The sequence below is a fragment of the Phalaenopsis equestris genome, unplaced genomic scaffold (genome assembly GCF_001263595.1).
Source record: "Phalaenopsis equestris unplaced genomic scaffold, ASM126359v1 Scaffold000241, whole genome shotgun sequence".
Taxonomy (NCBI): Eukaryota; Viridiplantae; Streptophyta; class Magnoliopsida; order Asparagales; family Orchidaceae; genus Phalaenopsis; species Phalaenopsis equestris.
In genome coordinates, this window is record NW_018164683.1 from 300175 (window position 1) to 322400 (window position 22226).

Here is a 22226-nt window from a genome sequence, read left to right on the forward strand (position 1 = left end):
GATTGACTTAAGTTACCACTAGGCCTCCCAGTATCTGTTACTCCCTATTTTTCTTTTGTTAACCTCCAATAAGAACTACTCCAAACTCGAGTCATTCCCCTTTAAAATTCTGAACAACAGTCTTGAATATCTGATATTGTAGTCTACACATATGATTAGTCACTATTTTAATCTAAAGTTTTCTTAAAAAGTATTATTTCTTAAGATGTAATTACTAAAGGAGTTTGTCTCTTTAAATATATGAGACCAAAAAATTAAAATAAACTCTATTATTTTAGGATAGGATAAAAAATGGTTCCTATCCCCACTGAGTTTTGAAGAACTCACTTCAGGATTGGATCCATAGTAGGATAATATTTCATACGTCATGGTGATATACTATTGCTTGCTTGTTGTCATACTCAGTCACAAGTGATTACGGTAACCTTCAAAACTCTTGTGCTTGGTTCCTTAGCACACAAACATTCAAATATTTCTCTCAAAGAATATTAATAAGACTTTAATTTTAAGCTATGAAAATTTTTAAAGTTTTTCCTTGAATTTTAATATTTTTCAATATAAAAATAAATAACTAAAAATAAGAAAAGTAAAAATTACAAACTACTTGTTTTTACACTTTAGGGCTTTAATTCTCAAGAATTTTGATTACAATTTTCCCAAATAAAATAGGGATATTGTAGAAGAATATGAGATTAAGTTATATGAATAATTTTGGATGTAATTGCTCAATCAATTGAAAGAGACTATAAACTTAGTCCAAAATTCAACTACTTGATTAACTCTTCAATTAGACTTTAGGATAGGAATTGGATGGAAAACTTTTGATTTTCATTTTGAAATATAATAGAAAAATATATTCATAAAAATAATGCTAACTTTAGAATAAAATTTGCAATAATGTAATGATATTTTGTAAGAAAAAATAAGGAGAACAAAAGTTCACTCAAACCCTTGTTAAGGCAAACCGGTGAGCAACCTTTAATGACCTTGGAATAACTTTAATTTTGCATAAAATATCATCTCTCATTTACTTCTAAAATTAAGAATCTCATACAAAATATTTATTTCCCAAAAGGCACCTCTCTTCACTCCAAATATAAAAAAGAAAAGTTTGGTCAATATAATATTACTCTCACTCCCTTGCTTTCACCACCCCACTCCCCCTCCCTTTAATTTATATGCAAGCATAAGAAATGATAAATAAGTAAGAATTTGGACCTGTATGAAATAAAGTCATAAACAAACAATTAAGTGTTTGCATTAAATATACAATAAATGCAAATATTAATGACAATAAAAATATTTCAATTTGATCGACCTTCATTTTAATAATCATTTGACTTGGCACCTGATAAATAGACCATTTGAATGTCAACAACTCTTTTATATTGGGTTCTTATAGTATGTCTCACACTAGTGCTTGTAGGCTCTAGCTTGGTCAATCTCTTGTGTTAATGGGTCTCACCTTAGGTGCACCATGATTTGCAGCATCACATTATTTTCTTAGAGAAGTCCAAATTTTAAAATATTTTTCTAGAGTTAATTGAAAATAAAAAATTCAATCCAAATATCCTTGTTCTTTTGAATACTCATAATTTATTATATTCTAACTGTATTGGACTTTTAGCAAAGTTAGATTTACATCTCTTGTTATCACAAAGCTTATGTCATACTAAACATTTCGTATTTAACCATAGTGATTATTACCATTATAATATGATTCAAAATCCTTTGCCCCCTAAGTTTATATCTTAGTAGAAAATATTCAATTTTCCATTTATGTGGCAAGGATACATCATAATTGTACCCATGCCTTCTAGTTCTATTGGTTTATATCATAATTAGATCTAGATTTTTTCATCTTATCAGGCTTACATTCTAATAAGGTGTGTCCTTACTTATTGGGCTTACATCATAATTAAACAACATTCTTATATATCTTAGCTCATATCATACGTAGATTTCAAAGCTCATTGATCATATATTTTTTTGTAGTCCAAAACCCGAAATAGGGCTAAATTTTATTCTAATTGAAGTCCTTTCCTTTGCTTCTACTAGGCTTAATTTATAATAAGACTAGGACATATATCCAACATGTTATTTCTAAACAATGTGTACTCAACTTCAAAGTGTATAGCTCATCTTATCAGTACACTATAATTTCTAAACATTGTGTTCCATTTGTTGAACGTAATTGCAAACCTTTCAGCTTTAAAACATTTTAGTGGATTGCATATATTAACTATACCTAAATATTAAAACAACAACTAGGTCTTCAAGCAGAGTTATCTGCCTTACCCAAAACATCTTCCAATCGATAAGAGAAATAATTATTACATGTGCGCGAAATGATCCTCCAAGTTTATCCTCATCTCTCTCTTCCATGTTTCTCACATGACTGAAATAGGTTGGAGCCTATGAAGGAGATATCTAATACAACAAAAGGCCTTTTTGTTATCACTTTTTTTTAGAAAATTTACATGTATACTATTTATCAAAACATTTTGGTGTCATAAACCCCTCTATGAAAAAGGGCACTTCCCATTTTAAAAGTTGATAGCAGTGATATTTTTAATGTGATTTTAAAGATTAGAGTGCTATGCATGTAAATATGTGAGTTCAGGTGTTAGATATTTCAGTACATAAGAATTGTGTGTTATGTATGTAAATGCCCATTTTTTCCATTTTTCTCTTCAAGCACCTAAACATAAATGTTGGTAAGGAATAATATGGAGTTAAATATCAATACTATATATAAAATTTTTAGATGCAAGAGTATTAGCATCATATTTCTTTAAGTATTCAATTTAATCTCTCAAACCTCCAAATTTAACTTGATTATATCATCAACTTTAACATTTCCTTAGAGTGAAAATTGAATGTAAAACTTATCATGAGAACATTTCACAAATTGTAAGAACAACCTTATTACTTTGAGATGTTAATAAATAGTGCAATTAATTTTAAAAAGTCCAAAATAACCATGAATAGTTCCACTCTCTCACTTTTTACAAAAAAAAAAAAGACAAAACTTAAAGTTTTAGGTTTAAAATTCAAAACAAAAGAAGTTGGATCACACAACTGCCAACTTTGATTGCCTGCCAGATCTCAAAACAGCAACCTTTCTTGCCCAGCTGCCATTGTTTGATACTTTCCCTAGCCATTAACCACTCAGAAAGCAAAATACCAACTTTTCTTTGACAACTACAATGCCATTCTTAACAAGTCCATTCTAAAGATGCCTCCCGTCTCCGAATCCTACACGGCCTACACTTATTTATTGCCTTTCCCATTAATGCCATTGCTTCAATGCTTGCAATTTTTTTACCTTCTAACTTCTCAGATGGGTTGAATGCCACTGGTGCGATTGGCATTGATGCAGCTGGGCATATTTGATGACCATTACAGCGCCATCTCCTAATCCATGATTGTAAAACCTCTTCTATTTCACCTAAAGAAGAGCTGCCAATTTCTGAGAAAGTCATAGTTTTCTCAATTTTGTGTTCATCCATGCATCTATTGACATCATGGCTCATTGTATAATAGTTCTGCATTCTACTTCTGTGCATATTCTGCATTTCGCTGGAAGAAAAATCACACTTTTTGTACCTTTTAGTGCAGGGAGAAAGAGTTTCAGAATCCTTGTGCTGGAGACGCTTAACCCATCTGCTGCATGTTTTTACCAGATGATTGGAGCTAGAGAAATCTGTTATCTTTCCTGTGCTTGCGTTGGTTGTTCTTTCTGTGGGAGCAGGCTGCACTACCCTGTCAGACATTCCAGTCTCGACACTTCTAAGGGCTTCTGCTGACAGACAAGCTGATGTAAAGTTGGATTTTCTCAGATTTGGAGAAGCAACACACTATCAAGTCATTATGGGAGTTATATTGCGTTCATATTTTATAAAAAAATCCAAACACGGATCAAATTTTACGCACAGAAGAAATTGCAAATACCAGGGAATATTTGAAGGATTTAACATGACAAAGCAAATATTTGTTTGTTCAAAGTATGTGGTGTTTGATCAGAATTGCAGACGTGTTGTACAAGTTCTAGTCAGAATGCCACACAACTAAAGGCTCATTGGTAGCCAGCAGATAAAAAAGAGTACGTTTTAGAAAATGAAAATGATGACTATGTTTTCACTCACATGTGTAAAATAAAATCATCAATTTTTATGAAAATTGTAGGAGTTTTTCGTCTTCAAAACTAACATTCATTCCTAACTAAATTCAGCGAAATGACAAATTCAATATATAAGTCCTTTTTCAAACAAATTTTTCTAACTCCGAACACTAATTGAAAGCTAGAATAATTGTAAGCAAGTTGACATGTTGGTAGAGGTCCAGAGGCAAATAATGGAATCTAATGACACAATTCTAGTTGAGATTTGGTGAGTTTGATGGGCTTCAAAAGCAGAAATCCTACAAGTCCAGCGCCTGCAGCAGCGCATTCCAGCACCTCATGGAGGCGCACAGTGCTAGACACGACGTCCTCGTGCCTGGATCCAGAGAGTGCGGACCCCAGCATCTACTTCACAGAGCCCCCGCACCGGGACCCAGAGGGCGCGGCATCCCCATGCCTAGGGCGGTTTCTCAAGTTGAAGGATTTTTTAAATCCTTCATTTTCACGAAGGGTTGGGCTCTCTCGCTAAGTGTGTGAAGAACCCTTGTACGTGAAGGACTCTTGCAAGGGAATTCCTCGGCAGCGCTTCTGTGCAGAGCGGGGATTTCTCTCGTGTGATTGAGAGAGAAGCATCCTGATGTTATTGTAAGTTCCAAAAGTAGAGTTGATCAAAGTGTAAAATTTGTGCATTTCCTTTAATTTTCATAGTGAAATTTTGGTATGGTCTGGTATCATGGTTCTTTTCCAGTTCTTGTATTTCTGAACGTTAAATCTTAGATGTCTTGTTTTTGTATTTTGTTGTGCCTTCTATTCAAATTTTATTCTAGATCTCTAGAATCAGTATATTTTTTTGCGGTGTGGTATCGATTGTTAATTGATCAAATCCCTAGTTGAGCGAGGTTTCTTTTCCAAAGATCTTTGATTCGAGTGAGAGCAATGGCCGACAAAGAAAGATACAAGGTGGAGAAGTTTAATGGATCGAATTTTGCTTATAGAAAATGCATGTGGAAGTTTTGTTGTATTGAAGAAGCTAAATGTGCCACTAGAAGGAAACATCAAAAAGCCTGAAGTGATTGACTCCAAAAGAATAGGAAGTGATTGATCGAACAATCCTAAGTTTAATCCATCTTTCACTTTCCTCATATGTTTTCAACATAGTGAATGAAAAAAAACTACAATAGATCTCATGATGGAACTAACAAGAATGTATGAGAAACCTTCAACGTCATGTAAGATTTTTCTGATGAAGAAATTATTCAACATGAAGATGATGTAAGAGAGTTCGGTGGCTAAATATTTGAATAGTTTCAAAACTGTGATAAGATAGTTGTGTTTGTGAGCATCAAGTTTAATGATGATGTCAATGCACTTTTAATTATATCTTCATTGTCGAACTTTGAGAAACCCTTCTGGTAATATGAAGTTGAACTTTGATGACATCGTGTCGTTAGTGTTGAATGAAGAGATTCACAGAAAAAGGCAACGAGTGGTGAATCTTCAAGCTTCTTGTTGAATGTTGAAAATAGACGATGGAATCTGGACATGATCATAGGCAGAGACGGATTCATGTCGAAAAGAGGAAAGTCCAAGTCCAAAAGAGGAAAGTCCATGTAAGGAAGAGGAAATGGCAGAAGTGAATATTGAAAGTGCAACAAGAAATGTCATCTCAAAAAGAACTGCAAAGCTCCAAAGAAGGTTAGTGATAGAAGCCAAGATACGAATCATTCTACAAATCTCTCCACAAACAAAATTCAATGTGAATCCCTGGTTTTATTCTTAGTCAGTACTAAATATTAGATAACAGATTCAGATGTTTCTTTTCATGCATACCCCAATAAAGATAAGTTTAAAAACTACACTCAAAATGATTTAGAAATGATTTATTTGGGAGATAAAACGACATGTATTATCCTAAGAAAGGCAATGATGCGATCAAATGAGCCAATGAAATAGTCTGGAAGCTCAGTGAAGTTAGACATGCTCCAAATATGAAGAGAAATCTTATCTCGGTAAGCCAGCTGACAAAAGTTAAAGTACATGACTGCTTTCACAGGTGATTCGTGAAATGTGAACAAGGGCAATGGTGATGGCTCAAGGAAAGATTGAATGCGCTTTTTACCGGTTAAATGAGATGACAAAATCTACTGATATGACTTAAATCAAAGTTGATGAGGGACTTCGGCACCGCTAGCTTGGAAATATAAATGAGAAAAGTTTGAAGTCACCACTTTCTAAGAACAAACTTAAATGATTAAATTCTGTAGATTTAGATTTCTATGAAAATTGCATATTTGAAAAGCATAGAAAATTTTTTTCTCCAAAAGCAAAAGAAGCTAGAGTTAGTGCATTTTGATGTATGAAATCCTACTTCAGTTCAATCGATCTCATTATTTTGTCACTATCGTTGACAATCACACCCATAATAATATAAGTTCACTTCTTAAAATAAAAATTTGATGTAGTTGAGGCATTTAAGAAGTGGAAGGCCGGGGTAAAAAATGAGGCAGAAGATTAAATGATGAAGACAAATATCGTTATCAAAGGTTCAGATGTTATTGTGCATCAGAGGGGACCAGGCATGAGGTTATTGATCTAAAGGCACCATAATAGAAAGTGTAGCTGAGCGCATGAATAAAAACATCATTAAGCGTTTGCATGCAGGCTTGCCAAAACAATTCTAGGCAGAAGCAATGAACATTGTTGTTTATCTAATCAATTGAGGTCCGTCAGCACATTTGAATGAAGGCTTACCTGAACAAGCCTAAAGTAAAAAAAAAGTAAATTTATCTTATATGAAGGTATTTGATTATTCTACCTATGTTCATGTTGATACAGAGTTCGATAATAAACTTGAATTAAAATCTGTCAAATGCACTTTCATTGTCTATGACCAAATAAATTTAAGCACAAACTCTGGGACTATCATATTAGAAGTTAATCATAAATAGGGATGCCACTTTAGATGAAACAAGATGTACAAGAATAAAAGCAGAACTCAAAATTGCCCGTCAATTACTTCTGAAGAATCAAATTATATTGAGATAAAAGATATTAATGATCATGAAGATGAAGAAAGAAAAAGTGTTTAATCAGATCAAGTACAAAAAATTTCTTAATCGTGTGTTGCTAAAGTCATGCAGTACAGCGGAGTGATAAGACTGGTACATAATTATTCTCCTTATTTATATTATTTATTGCTAACATATAGTGATGAACTAGAGTGCTATAAGGAGATCACTCAAGTTGAAGATTCTAAGGGGTGAGAGTTTCTCAAAGATGACGAGATGCAGTGATTAAGGTCAAATCAAACATGGGATTTGGTGATATCACCGGATGAAAAAGAGCACTACACAATAAGTGGGTTTATATGCTGAAAAAGAAGTCATATGGTAACAGACACTGCATGGCAAGGCACGAGTGAAGAGATTTTAGCAGAAAGAGGAAGTGAAATACAAAGATCTTTTCTCCTTTAATGAAGATAACAACTGTCAGAGTTGTGTTGTGCTTAATAGCAAAAGAAACACAACTGTGAGTTATTTTGACAAAAGTGTAATAAGTAATATCTTCACTAAATAAAAGAGTATGTTGGATTTTCTAGGCTGGAAGATTGTTGCACTTTCAACTATAGAAGTTGAATGCATTGCTATAACTGAGCCTAGTGAGGAGATGGTTTGACTGCACAGCTTTATGACCAAACTGAGCAAGAAGCAGGAGATTGAAAAGCTTTATAGTAGTAGTATAAGTGTTATTCATCTTGCAAAGAATGTCATTTTTCATTTCAGAACAAAGCATATTCAGCTGGGGTATCATTATATTTCTACTCTTATAAAAAAAAGAGCAGTTATTCTTGGAGAAAATAGACCCAGCTAAGAATCCTGCAGATATATTAACTAAGGTGGTGATTATTAAGAAATTAAAACTATGTTTTGCTTCATTTAAAGTTCAGGAAGGTTGAGATCAAAAGTATAAGTCACACTACCATACACAACTAAAAAGATAGTACAGATGGAGTTACAGATCTGGAGAAGTGTCGGGTGCAATCAAGTCTCCAAGTGGATGATTGTTGAGATTTATGGAGCTTAACTAGCTGCAACAACATAAATCCACCGAAGTCCAACGCCTGCCGCAGAGGCACACACGGGTCCGGCTTAGATCCAGAGAGCGCCAAGCAGGTGATCTGTCCTTCAAGTTTTAAGAATGTTTATTATGCACATACAATATGACAACAAAATGCGAAGAATTTCTGCTTTAAGTTCAGAAAAATGGAGAGAAGGTTCTGAATAGTCAAGTTAACAAAATCAATACAGAAAGAAAGCAGGCTCTGGAAAAATATACCTAATGGGTAAGTTGATCTACAAGGACCATGGCACCCATTCTCAGCTTTCGTACAAGACTCATTAATAAAATTTCCAAAGGGAACTGGAGTAATCTCTTTCTCCCCACAATTTTGGTTGGTGGATGTGAGAAATTTTTCGGAGAGAACAGCATTATCACTGCCTCGAGTGAATGCAGAATCTTCCATAACGAGTTCTCCACAGCACTAGTCCAAGCGCATTTCATCTGCAACCAGTAAAGAATTCATTGTACTATGACGTTTTTCTCCACATTCAACAGACTTCAAATTATGTCGAGAACAGTCGGCACTTAGGTTACTTACCGGGCCAAGTAGCAACCTGTGAGACGAGTCATCCTAAGTAAAAAAGGTAACAACTTTTGACGAGATCCAGAGAACAGAGAGCACGTGAAAGCTTCGGATTTAAGGTACCTACCATATGGAAGGAAGAAGATCAAGCTCCACCGGCGACAGCGACTAAAGCGGGAGAATACAAGTCATCTCGTACGTGAAGGCGCGCAAATGGTCCGCGAATTCTATATCGGGCGAATGGAATTCACAGCCTAATTGACAACGAGTGACGAATTCTATGGCCGAACGAGAGAAAATATTTTTACAGGGAGGGAGAGCGCCCACGCCGCGAGTTCTTGGCCGCGTATTTTGAAGCACGTGATTTTCGGAAGCTGAAAACTTTGATTAGAAAAGTGTCGTGATGGACTGCAGTCTACCGTCATGTATATAAATATATATAAATAATAACATTTTCTATTTAATTCAAATTTTTAAAATTTAAGGAAGAAACAAATAGCAAACATTGGGGCAATAAAGAACTAACTAGCAGAGATTTTCTAGATAGCTCTGCCGCTGAGTATTTTGGGTTTCTCGTTTCTTTTTATCTTTTTATTGGTTAAAACTCTAGCACCTTCGGCTTCGATCTTCAACCGGTGTCTTTCTTTGATTTAGGGCCTTTGCACCTCTTTCTTCTCCAGAATTCTTCTTCTCCTCCTTTAATTTCTTCTTTTCTAGATCTATTCTTGGCTTTGCCCCGACTTTTAACCAGAAGGGTCTTCTTTATTCTAACCTCTTTAGTTCTTCTAATTTTTTAGTTTTCGATCTCCCTACCACCTTCAGCTGGTCTTTTGTTGGTCTATTCTTGACGTGCCGACTTTGAGGTCTTTCACCTCCAACATTTCTCTCTGGAAGAGTGCAATGAATGTGTGCTGACACTCGTGCTAACCTTGCTTGAGCTGCCACAAAGACTGCACGCTCTTGATGGGTTTCCGGGCACTAATAAACTGTGTCAAGAACAAGCTCCTGAAATCAGCAAAGTTTTTTATGCTCCCAACTGAAAGTGCATGGAAACACTTAAGGGTGAACAACCATAAAGTAGTAAAAAACATGCTACACTTGATTGTGTTTGAGATCTTCAATAAGCAAATGTCTGACTCAAATTTAGCGATACGGACAATGGGATCTGACGGCCCCCTGTAAGCCTTCAAAGCCGACAATCTTAATATTTCTAGCTTCTCCGCTTCAAAGATATGGAGGAAGAAATGATTCTTTGGTTGGAGCGACGTCTCAGTGCACCCTAACTGTTGCCTCTCCACCTGCGCAAATCCCGCAGTATCTTGATACTGCAGTCTCTGACCCCCTGAGCACCGTTGTTTGACCTCATGTTGTTATGCGTTAGTACCACCTCATATGAATAGTTCTAATCTTGGAGGGGGCTGATTTCCTACTTGTTGACCTCACTTTTAGTTTAGGTTTAGTTTTCCCTCTTTAGTAGCCTAGGGTCTAGCCATAGAGTTTTCCTGATGACTATTCTTAGAAAACTAGAAAAGGAAACAGAACCCACACTCTTAGAAACTCTGAACTCTTCCTTGCTCAACGTATCACTGCAACAGTAGAAAAAAAACAGAATCATTCCCACTGTCGGCGAACGATCAGATCTTCCACAGATCCACCTGGATTCTTAAACCAATGCTCCTAAATAAGCTTTCATGATTGCAACACATCACTGTACCTATCTTGAGCCCTCGAACTAACAAATTTGCTCGAATCAAAAGGGCTCTTTCCTTTACTCTTCATTCTTGGTGACATTCTACAAATTTATAAAATTCAAAAAATAACTTCAAAAATCAAGTCTAAACTACTAAACTAAACTTCCAAAAGCTTAAACTACACTTCCTATGCAATTTTCATAGATTTTTCTTCATTTTTCACTATGACTAGTGAATTTTTGAATTCTTCCAAATGTACTCAAAATACATGGTGAAAATCCAAAATTTTTGCATAGAAGTAAAGCACTTATCTTAAGAAATCTAAATCTAGCAAATTTTTCTTAATTCCACCAAGAAATCTCAACTTAATGGTGTGCCCTAGCTCTCCAAAATCGCGATTTCTAGAGGTTGAAGGTGACGGGAGGATAAAAATGGCGATTTTCAGCTCAAATTTTCACTTTTAACCATTTGCGAACCGGTTTTCGTGAATCGGCGCTTAAACGCGGATAAGTGGCGCTTAGGTGTCTGCCTCTTGGGTTAGCTTGCACTTAAGTGCGATATGTGGTGCTTAGGTGCCAGTGCACGATTTTGAGATTTTTAAATTTAAGTAAAATGCACTATTTCTTTAAGTACACCACCCCTAAATAGTCTTATAACACTTAAATGACTATTTTCATCTCCTACAACTCTCCTTTCTCTCAAAATTCTCTTTATCACTCAATTCAATTTGAGGCTAAAAATAACATAAATATCACACAACCAAACACATATATTAATTCACAAACAATAACAAGTACATATAACACTTAATTCTCACTCTAAATAGTCTCGGATGAGAAAATTTTCTAAATACAAACACCTAACAAACATACACAATTAAACTCATAAAAAGTCATAAACACTAAAAACAAACACTAACATATAAACACAACAACTCCAAACAAACAAACTCAAACATAGAACTTTATTCCACTCTTCATTTGATGGGACAAACTCTGGTCTTTCAGTAGTCTCTCCGAGGGCAATCGGAATATAAAGTTGATAAAACGGATGGTGGTGACGTGCTCTGATACTATCTTCTTCAATCCATTTCTGCTTATGAAATATCTCCTTATATGCTTCCTCTATATAACTAGTATGGCTAAATTACATTTTCAATTGCCATTCAATATGCTCAAGATGTGCATGAATCTCAATTACCATGGTCTCAAGTGAAGCTATGGTAGTCTCAATTTTGTTGATCTTTTCCGATATTCCTTCGATACTAACGGCTAAGAAACCGTTATACATCTGTTGTGCACCTTGACTAATGAATCTCTTCCTCATGGTCTCTTCCTTCTTCTTCAAATACATCTCCCATGAAGACATTTTCTCTAAATCTCGCTTTCTCTTAGACTTTTAGGGCTAAAAATGATATGGGGGGAAATTCCTTCACTAAACCCCTCTATTTATAGGCCTAAATCTTTCAAATAACTTCTAGGCACGTCTAGGAACTGCCTTGACATGTTTTTACAAACTAATTAGCAGTTAAACCTTCTAGAATCTTAATTTAGCACGTGTGTTTTTAACTGTCGCGCTTAAACGCCGAATATTGACACTTAAGTGTCAGTGCACATTTTTGCACCGGTCAACTTAACGTCCAAATTCTCATTTTAACATGTCTAAGTTACTAAATAAAGTCTTAAAATCAATACTAACACATAATAGCTCAAAAATACTACCCCAATTTTTCTTAATCACAGACAAATGATAATCAAAGCAAAATACACTGATAACTATGGGTTGTCTCCCACAAAGCGCTTGGTTTAACGTCATCAGCCCAAAGTAACCAGTGCTTATTCTGATTGACCCAACATCATTCATTCATTAAATTTATGTTGATCCCCTATAAAATAAGGTTTCAGTCTAAGACCATTCACTTTAAACACTTTATCAGTCTTAGAATCTTTAATATCCACAGCTCCGTAAGGATAAACTTTCATCACAACAAATGAGCCCATCCACTTGGACTTAAATTTGCCTGGAAATAATCATAACCTTGCATTATATAGCAAAACTTGTTGCCCCTACTGAAAATTTTTAGTAAGAATCCTTCGATCGTGCCATTTCTTTATCTTTTCTTTATAAATCTTAGCACTTTTGTAAGATTCATTCCTTATCTCTTCAAGCTCATTTAATTGTAATAATCTTTTCTCACCAGCATCTTTCAAATTATAAGTGAACTCTTTAATTGCCCAATATGCTTTATGCTCAAGTTCAACTGGTAATTGACAAGCTTTCCCAAATATTAGCCTATATGGGGACATTCCTATAGGAGTTCTATATGCAGTCCTATAAGCCCACAAAGCATAGTCAAGTTTGACTGCCAATCCATTTTTGTTGAATTCTAAGATTTTTTCCATAATTCTTCTAATTTCCTGATTGGATAATTCAGCCAAACCACTTGTCTGAGGATGATAAGCAGTAGTAATCCTATGATTCATATGATATTTCTTTAACATATGATATTTCTTTAATAACTTAATAACTTCTCTATTATGACATTTCTGAAATGACCTCCCCCACCAGTAATGTTAACTCTCAGCATCCCAAATCTACAAAATATGTTTGTTTTCAAAAATTTTGCAACACTTTGAGCGTCACATTGAGGTAAAGCAACAACTTCAATCTATCTGGATACATAGTCCACTGCTAACAGTATATATAAATTCCCGAAAGGTGGTATAAATGGTCCCATGAAATCTAATCCCCAAACATCAAATATTTCAACTTCTAGCATATAATTGAGGGGCATCTCATTTCTTCTAGAAATATTGCCTACTCTTTGACATCTATCACAAGATTAACATCTTTAAAAATTATAGGGTAATGGCCAACAGATTGTAAAGTTTTGTATGTTGTTTTATCAACACTAAAATGTCCCCCAAAATCAGAATTATGATATTTTTGGATAATTTCATAGGTTTCTTCTAATGGTACACATTCTTCTAATGGTGTTTCTTCTAATGGTACACATTTTCGAATAATCATATCCTTTCCTTGTTTACATAAAAATTCGTCATCCAAAAAATAAGTCTTAGCTTCAGTATAAATTTCCTCTTCTGTGAGTATATCATTCCATAAGGTATAATATCACTAACAAGAGAGTTCATAATACTGCATACCACGGAAAACACCACTCATTAATAGTGAACAATTTTTATCTAAAAAATATTCATTATTTTCTTTTTCAAAATAGAGTGGTTTTTCTAATTCAAGCCTAGACAAATGATCAACAATTTGATTTTCACTCCCCTTTCGATCTACTATTGTAAAATCAAATTCTTGCAAAAGAAGAATCCATCTTATAAGTCTTAGCTTAGCATCCTTCTTTTTCATTAATTACTTAATAGCAGAATGATCTGTATGCACTACACAATGAGTTCTAATTAAATATGATCTAAATTTATCAAAAGCATAAACTATTGCTAATAACTCTTTTTAAGTTGTTGTATAATTAATTTGAGTTTCATGAAGAGTTTTACTAGCATAGTAAATTACTTTAAAAATTTTATCATATCTTTGTCCTAAAGCAACTTCAATAGCATAATCACTGACATCACACATTAATTTAAAAGGTTTTTCCCAATCTGGTGAAATTATAATTGTTGTAGTGACTAATTTTTCTTTTAATAACTCAAAAGCTTTTAGGCATTCTTCATCAAAATTAAAAATTGTATCTTTCTCCAGTAAATGACATAAAGTCTTATCAATTTTTGAAAAGCTCTTAATATATCGCCTGTAGAATCCAACATGTCCTAAAAAACTCTTAATTCCCCTTAAATTCATTGGATATGGTAAATTAGTGATCACTTGAATTTTAGCAAGATCTACTTCTATATCATTCTCTGATATTTTATGTCCTAATACAATTCCTCCTGCTACCATAAATTAGCATTTTTCCCAATTAATGACTAAATTTGTTTCTTCACAGCGCTTAAGAACTTTAGATAAATATTCCAAACATGAGTCAAATGAAGTTCCAAACACTGAAAAATCATCTGTAAAGAATTCAATCCCTTTTTCAATTAAATCACAAAAAATTGTCATCATACATCTTTGAAATGTAGCAGGGGCATTTCATAAACCAAAGGGCATTCTTCTAAAATCAAAAGTATCATAAGGACTGGTAAAAGTTGTTTTCTCTTGATCCCAGGAGTTATTTGAATTTGGTGATAATCGGTATATCCATCCAAAAAATAAAAGTATTTATGCCCAACTAGTCTATCCAGCATTCGATCTAGAAAGGGTAGTGGAAAATGATCTTTCCTAGTGGCAAGATTCAATTTTCTATAATCAATGCATATTCGCCACCCAACAATTTTTTTAGTTGGTATGAACTCATTATGTTCGTTCGCAGTCACAGTTACTCCTCCTTTCTTAGGAACGCAATGAAGGACTAACCCATGCACTATCTGAAATAAGGTAGATAATTTCAGCATCTAACCACTTTAAAATTTCTTTCTTTACAACTTCTTTCATAACAGGATTCAATCTCCTTTGAGGATCAGCCATGGGTTTGTAGTTCTCTTCCATATGAATTCTATGAATACAAATTGAAGGAATGGTTCCTTTAATATCAGCAATTGTCCATCCAATGGCTTTCTTATATCGTTTCAACAATTCTACTAATTTTTACTCTTGAATTTCAGTTAAATCAGAAGATATAATAATAGGCAATGTAGATGACTCTCCTAAAAACACATATTTTAAATGGGCAGGTAATACTTTCAGTTTAAGTTTATACTTGAAGGAATATGATTTTTATTATCGTTTTCCAAAAGGTTTAAAAATTCAAATTTGTCCTGAACATAATCTAAGTTTTCTTCTTTTATTTCATCCTCATTCTCAAAATTCTCTTCTTACCTTAATATTTCTTCAAACATTCCCTTAAATCGCTCATTACTTAGATAATCAGTAACTTCCATTCAAAAACATTCATTATCTTTTTCTATCGCAAGATATTTCATAGCTTTAGCTATATTAAATGTTACTTCTTGATCATTGACTTTGATTATTTATTCTCCTTTTTGCACATCTATCACAGTTCTCCCTGTTTTAAGAATTGGTCTCCTCAAAATAATAAGAATCTATTTATCTTCCTCCATATCTAATACAATAAAGTCTACAGGAAAAATAAATTTATCCACTTTGATTAATAACCTTCTATAACTCTTATAGGATAAGTTATTGATCGATAAGCTAATTAAAGAGTTGCAGTAGTCGGGGAAATCTCTCCTAAATCTAAATGTTTAAGGTAGTAGGTGTTGTTTCTCCTAATCCCAATCTTTTAAATATTGATTCCTTTTTGCACATCTATCTTTCCTCTTCATGTGGCTAGGAAATGTCTCCCCAAAGTGATAGGTATCTATTTATCTTCCTCCATATCTAGCACAATGAAATCAACAAGAAAGATAAATTGATCCACTTTCACTAGGACATCTTCTATAACTCCTTTAGGGTACGTTATTGAACGATTTGCTAACTACAGAGTTACGGTAGTAGGTGTTGTTTCTCCTAATCCCAATCTTTTAAATATTGATAATGACATAAGGTTAATGCTTACACCTAAATCACATAAAGCTTTCCCATAAAATCTATCTCCTATTACACATGGAATTGTAAAGCTACCAGGATTTTAAGCTTTTTAGGAAGATTCTTCTGAATTATAGCACTGCACTCCTCACTAAGTGCAACAGTCTCATTATCTTCAAACTTCATTTTTCTGTTGGGAATGGAATATCCTTCATAAACTTTACACATAAACTTTACATAGCAGGTTTAAGCTCAAATGAATTAGCAAGTACAATAGATTTTTGAATACTACAATGAAGTTCATTGAGAAACATACTCACTCAGAGACAGTTGGTATAATCTCATAAAGGTCTAAAATCTTGATGAATTTCAACATTTAATTGTTTTGGTTTGTCATTTCTATAATTTTTTTAGATTTTTCAAGATTTTTGATATTTTTGGGTTTTGCTGATTTTCTTAACAATTATTTATAATTCAGAATCATAGGGCACCAGTCCTTCAGAACCTTAACTATGCATACACTTAACATAAATAAAAATAAAGTAAAACACAAAAAATAAAATATAATAATTGTTAGAGTTTAAGAGTTTCTAAAAATAGAAATTTGCTTTTAAATTAATTAATTTCTCCCCGACAATGACACCAAAAACTTGATCCCGAAACTGCTTATATGTAATAGTATAACAATGACTTTAATTATAGTTTTCACTTATATTTCCTCATTTTACAACAGTGCCAAAAACTTGATCCTGAAGAAAATAAGAATTTAACTTTTCAATTTATATATATTGGGATACTACATAAGTATACATATCGTTATCAAGTAATATAGGACTTTTTGATTAAAACCTGAATATCGAACCCATAGGGAGAATACGTAATATGCTCTTTTGAACAGTAACTTTCTATTATAAAAATACAATTACTAAAACTAAAAATATTTTCACAGTATTTAAAATTCAAATCTTTCTGATATTTTTGATATATTGACAGAACAATAAAAATTTAAAAAAATAACTTGAGTTTATGTAAAATAAAAGTACTAAATTTGAAAAATATCTTTCTCCTTATTATGAATCAGTAATAGATATAGGAATTTTGTTATGGAAGTATGCAAATTGTGTTGTGCCAAATAACAATAATTATATTCTTTATCCTTACTAGAGATGTTATAAAGAACATTGACTAATTTAAAGTTTGAATAGTTCTGAAGATCAGCTAGGCAGGGAAGATACCAACTCTCACTCTAGAGTTCCCTTGATTCCCTCCACCTGGGGGCTAACATCTTGTATCATAACCTAAAACAATAAATCAAGTTAGGGGCTTTAACCTGTCACTTTAAAGTTCTCTAACTCTACACCCTTCAATGATTATTTTCTTATTTATTTGCACTAAATCATATGAATTACATTCTCATTCATACAACCTCAAGTGATTCTCAATTGTTGACTGAGACAATACCGACCCGGTTCTTACATGTTCTCATAACACATTTTAGCATTTGGATTGGCCAAATCAAGAAGTAAATGAAGTTCATGGATGTAAATCATCACAACTTCTTCCAACATTAAAGATCAATACTCTCCAAAACTTCCATCCAAACATTAATTACTTATCATTATAAGGAGAAAGTAAAGAAAACTACTCAGAATTCATGAAGAAAACAGAACCACACTTTAGTTTAAAAGCAAAAATCATTGTCAAACTAACAAGAAGTCTCGATTAAAACCAAAAGCAGTTTAAAACAAAAAATAAAAACTTATCTCAAATCTTCCACCAAACTCTTGAAGTTCCTTTGAATCTCTTCTCTTTTACAACACTCTTAACTCTCAAAATAAAACTAAAAATAAAAGAAAAAAGTAAATTTTGTGCTGCTTGAATCTCTCCACATATTCTCCATGATCTTCTTCTCAAGGCTCCTGCACCTCTCCCTCTTCAAGCACCGACTTCAAATGTACAAACTTCCTTCTTTTATAAATCTACAAAAGGTGCCTTGGAAACTCTTCAAAATGTGTCCACATTCGATGAATCTTCTAAAGGATGCCTCCTTTCACAGGTCTTTTAATAACATTTTCATTCTTAGTGGTCATAACCACCCTCTTAAGTCGATAAGTGCCTCAAATACCTTTTCAAAATTCGGCCAAATGAAGAAAACCACCAAATAACTGCCTCTAGCGCTTAAGCGCGGGGCCTCTGGTGCTTAGGCACAACCTTCTCTATTTAACCGATGCTTAAGCGTCGGATCTGGCACTTAGGCGCCAAAACACTTTAGCACAATTTTCATCTCTTTGCTCCAAATTTGATCCTTTTTCACTCATTTTAGCATTTTTTACCATTTTACTTGTACTTGAAAGAAAAACACACAAATACCTTCTATTAAAGTCAACATCTCAAAAATAGGTATAAAAATGTGTCTAAAAACATTATATATCTCCGAAAACACCTAAAACTTAATAATTTGAAACCCACTCTCCAATCCCAGCGAAAGTTCCTACTCCTTGATTTCGATCATATATTCACATGCCATATCACCAGCAGAAACAACTAGCATTTAATTTTTACACTCCTTTCTAGGTCTGTTGATTTAGGAGTCTGTGTTGGTTTTGTTGATCTCGTCGGTCAACCCCAATACGTGAGATGTGCCTGACCAACACACCACACCTATTGAGGGTCCATTTGTTAACCTCACTTTTGGTTGAGGGTTAGTTTTCTCTCTTTAGTAGCTTATAGTAGCTTAGGGTCTAGCCGTCTAGCCATAGGATTTTCCTGATGGCTATTCTTAGAAAACTAGAAAAGGAACCCACACCCTTAGAAACTCTAAACTCTTCCTTGCTCAACTTGAAGTTCTACATATTGGTCGTAACCTCTAGCACTTAGTAGGTGGGGTCAGTATGGGGGATCTCAAGGAGAGTCCCCATTAGTTTGCTTGTCCTTAGGGCTGACCTTGGGTGCTGTTTTGGAGCTATTTCACTCACTTACACTCACTATCACCTATATTCACTTGCAACCCTAAACCCAAAGTTGTTGACTTTGATCCCATGATCTTTTGGGAGAGTCATGTAGATGGTCCCCTAGACCCACAAGCCCTAGGCTAGGGTTTATCTAAGACCAACACATAGAGGACCTAAATGGTGATTTCATTATTCCACAGCTCATATATGGTGGTTGGCACCCCAATTCTACCAAAATATCCAACTTAGCCTTTTGCCCACCCAAATTACCTAAACACCCCCAAACCCTAAATTTGGCCAAAGTTCCCAATTTCACCCAAAATACGCAAATTTGTTTAAAAATCATTTCAAACCATTCCAAAATACCCAAATTGCCCAAAACCACCCAAAATTGCCAAAATTTACTAAAATTACAAAATTACCCTTGGTGGCCCAAGCTTTACCAAAACATCCAAAATCACTTCAAATGTCTCCAAAACATATTTTGACCCTTCAATTGAACCTAATTTGTCCTATTTGACCATTTTGACCAAAACCCCCCATAATTATCTTTAAAGGCCCAATTTTCCCAAATCACCTCAAATGCCCATCAATTTGGCCCCAATCCTCTCCAATTTCAATTCTAAACTCAAATTTATCTTTCATATGATCAATCCAAATCAAATCCAAGCCTAATTGATCCCTGGTTTGAGCTCAATTTTGATCCAAATTAAACCCCCAATTTTGATCGTATGACTTAATCTTACCTAACTGAACCATATGATCCACTCAATTGCCCCAATTTGAATAAAAAATTGTTCTTAACAATTCTACACATCAAATTGGACCTTCAATTGACCTTGGTCAAGCCTCAATTTCACTCAACTTTAACTGAAGTCCAAAATCCCCAAATTTGCCCCAAATTGGCTGTCTCCAAATTGCACCAAATTGAATGTCCAAAACTCAAAATTGACACCCAATTGATGTTGAGAACTCTTCATGATATTCCCCTAGACCATTTTCAACTATCAATTTGAACTTAGCCCAACCTAAGCCCAACCTAAACCCAAGTCTAACCCAACACCCCCAAATTGACCAAATGCCCAAAATCCTCCAAATTGAACCTCTAGACCAATTCAAAATTACTCCAAACCTCTTCTAACAATCATCTACACATTATTTATTAATTAATTGACCTTAATATCATGGTTAACATAACTCAAACCCAACTTCTAGCCATTTTGACCCAAATTGAACCCCTTCACCAAAATTAACTTAGCCATGCAAAAGTCACAAAATTAACTTCTAACCATCTAAAAGTCACCAAATTAATGTCACTATAACCATAATTTGGACCCTAGTGAACAGAATAAACCCACCTAAACCACCTAGGTGAGCTATGAACCAATGGTCCCTTAATTTAAGGGATCTTAACTATATTTGGGCCTTATTTGAAAATACTTTGTCATCATCACTTGCCATTGGGAGTAAATCCACTTGCCATTCTTGCCATTGGGAGTAAATCATAATTAACTCTCCCCTGAACTCCCTGAGCAAAGAAATGACTGAACCCTGGCCAGCCACCTCCTCAATTGCTGGATAGAGCCACCTAAAAGAACCCCCATTGGCCAAAACTCAAAATAAAACTCACCTGAGCTGGCCAAGTCTGATTGGTCACTAGAGCTCTCCATCCCTCCACTTAAGCATCAATTTTCACCCACCAATTGACCTTGGTGGCTAGCCCAAGCCTTTTTAATCAACCCCCTCCATGGCTAAAACAGAGCTAACCAAAATCCTTGGGAAAACTCTGCCAAAATCTCACCAAAGACTCTCTAAGTATTTCTAAGCTTAAGGCAACCATCTTCCCCCTCTGGTTCCCTCTATGAGAGTTCAATTTTGAGCTCAAAATTAGGTTGAAACCAGGACATTATTCCCCACACCTCCACAATCCACCAAACTCTAATTAACTGTGAACACACAATCTCCATAGTGAGAGAAGTTGATCCCCCACAAAAGCCCTCTCTCAAACAGCCTCTAAACTAGCTCTAGACCAAAACCTGAAATCGAGTTTGATCGAAATCTTATCTAAACAATTCACCAGAACCTAGGACTTCATCTGGAGGCTTGTTGGACCCAGTTAAAACTACCACAATCATCTGATTGAGGCCTCTCCTCTCAAACAAATATATATTGAACCTCAACCTTAAATAGAGCTTAAATTGATTCTCCATACTTATTTACTGTATTTGATATCGTATAAGCCATATAGATCTCGTCTTGAGAAGATGAAGGTCTATAAACAAATCCCATGTGATTTGGTTGAGTCTGGGTAAAGATCTCAAGGTTTTAGTGTGATCAGCTTACGGGTTAGGTCACTTGGGGACGATAACGGGGAGTCGTCTGATTGCACGTTTATTTAATCAGCGGAGGAGATCGAGCCAGGCAGACTCTTGGTACGTGAACCGTGGGTCGCGTGGCATGTCTAGGTGGAAAGTGCAACAAATGGGAGCACACCGTGTGTGAGTTTGGAGTCGTCGTAGGTTGAGTTAGCGCCACGTAGGATAAGTAGAAAAATATGGATTTTCTGAATTTATTTTAATACCTGAACTTCAAAAATCTATATCTTTCTCTAGAAAAATCATAAAAATAAAAAAAATATCCTCTTGCTCACTGAACAGAGGAGAATAATGTGGATTAGAAATAAAAATTATTTTCTTATTCTCTGATTTTTAATGAATTAAATACCCTCTGGAGTATTTTAATTCATTATGATCAAACATTGCTAACTATGACTTAAAATTTTGAGGGTTTATTCCTCATGACAGAGACTATGCCTTCTGATTTTTCCAAGGTCAGAGGGCATCTCTATCCTCCTCACCCTATTTTTCAATCTAAGGTGACCATTTCGGATATTTTAATTATATAAATTAAAATATCATTTGAAAATTATGGGAATAATTTTTGTAGGTTTCCTATGGTCAGAGAAGTTTAAAAAAATATCATAATGTCTTGAATTATCTTGTAAATTTCTATACTTAATTAAATGTAAATATCTTGTGTTAATTTATGTAACTTATATACTTATCACAAATTGACAAAATCAATCCCACATTGTTCATAAAAATCATGTTTATCCACTGTAAAATTTTGAAAATTATTTGAATAGGTTTGAGTATTAAAGTTGATTTTCTAAGAAACCTTGTATTTTTGTACAAAAATAATTATATTAAATTAAATACACTTGGAAAAATTATGAAAAATTGTTT

The 22226-nt window shown here is 34.2% G+C and overlaps 1 protein-coding gene across 12 annotated transcripts; it reads right to left on the reverse strand.

Annotated features, from left to right (window-relative positions):
* Positions 1–2975: 2975 nt before the first annotated feature.
* Positions 2976–9162, reverse strand: LOC110024069. Of its 12 annotated transcripts, none has more exons than XR_002293966.1 (4): positions 8781–9162; positions 8459–8683; positions 8103–8300; positions 2976–3802 (listed from the first exon to the last, which is right to left on the reverse strand). XR_002293966.1 is itself a non-coding variant. In XM_020723808.1 (4 exons), exons 3-4 carry the CDS (start codon positions 8220–8222, stop codon positions 3219–3221), a joined length of 726 nt encoding a protein of 241 aa, XP_020579467.1. In that variant the 5' UTR covers positions 8223–8300; positions 8459–8683; positions 8781–9162; the 3' UTR covers positions 2980–3218. The 12 variants fall into 12 exon arrangements, 6 of the variants coding, with proteins under 6 accessions (XP_020579467.1, XP_020579464.1, XP_020579463.1 ...); XR_002293967.1 differs by having other exon boundaries at positions 2977–3802; positions 8139–8300; XR_002293965.1 differs by having other exon boundaries at positions 2977–3817; positions 8108–8300.
* Positions 9163–22226: the final 13064 nt, after the last annotated feature.

Bases quoted from the DNA above. Each gene is read 5' to 3' on its own strand.
- LOC110024069 (XM_020723806.1), bottom strand. From the start codon at position 8,645: ATGGAAGATTCTGCATTCACTCGAGGCAGTGATAATGCTGTTCTCTCC. The intron at 3,818-8,458 runs GTATATTTTTCC...ACTTTACATCAG, and splicing joins TAGATCAACTTACCCATTAG to CTTGTCTGTCAGCAGAAGCC.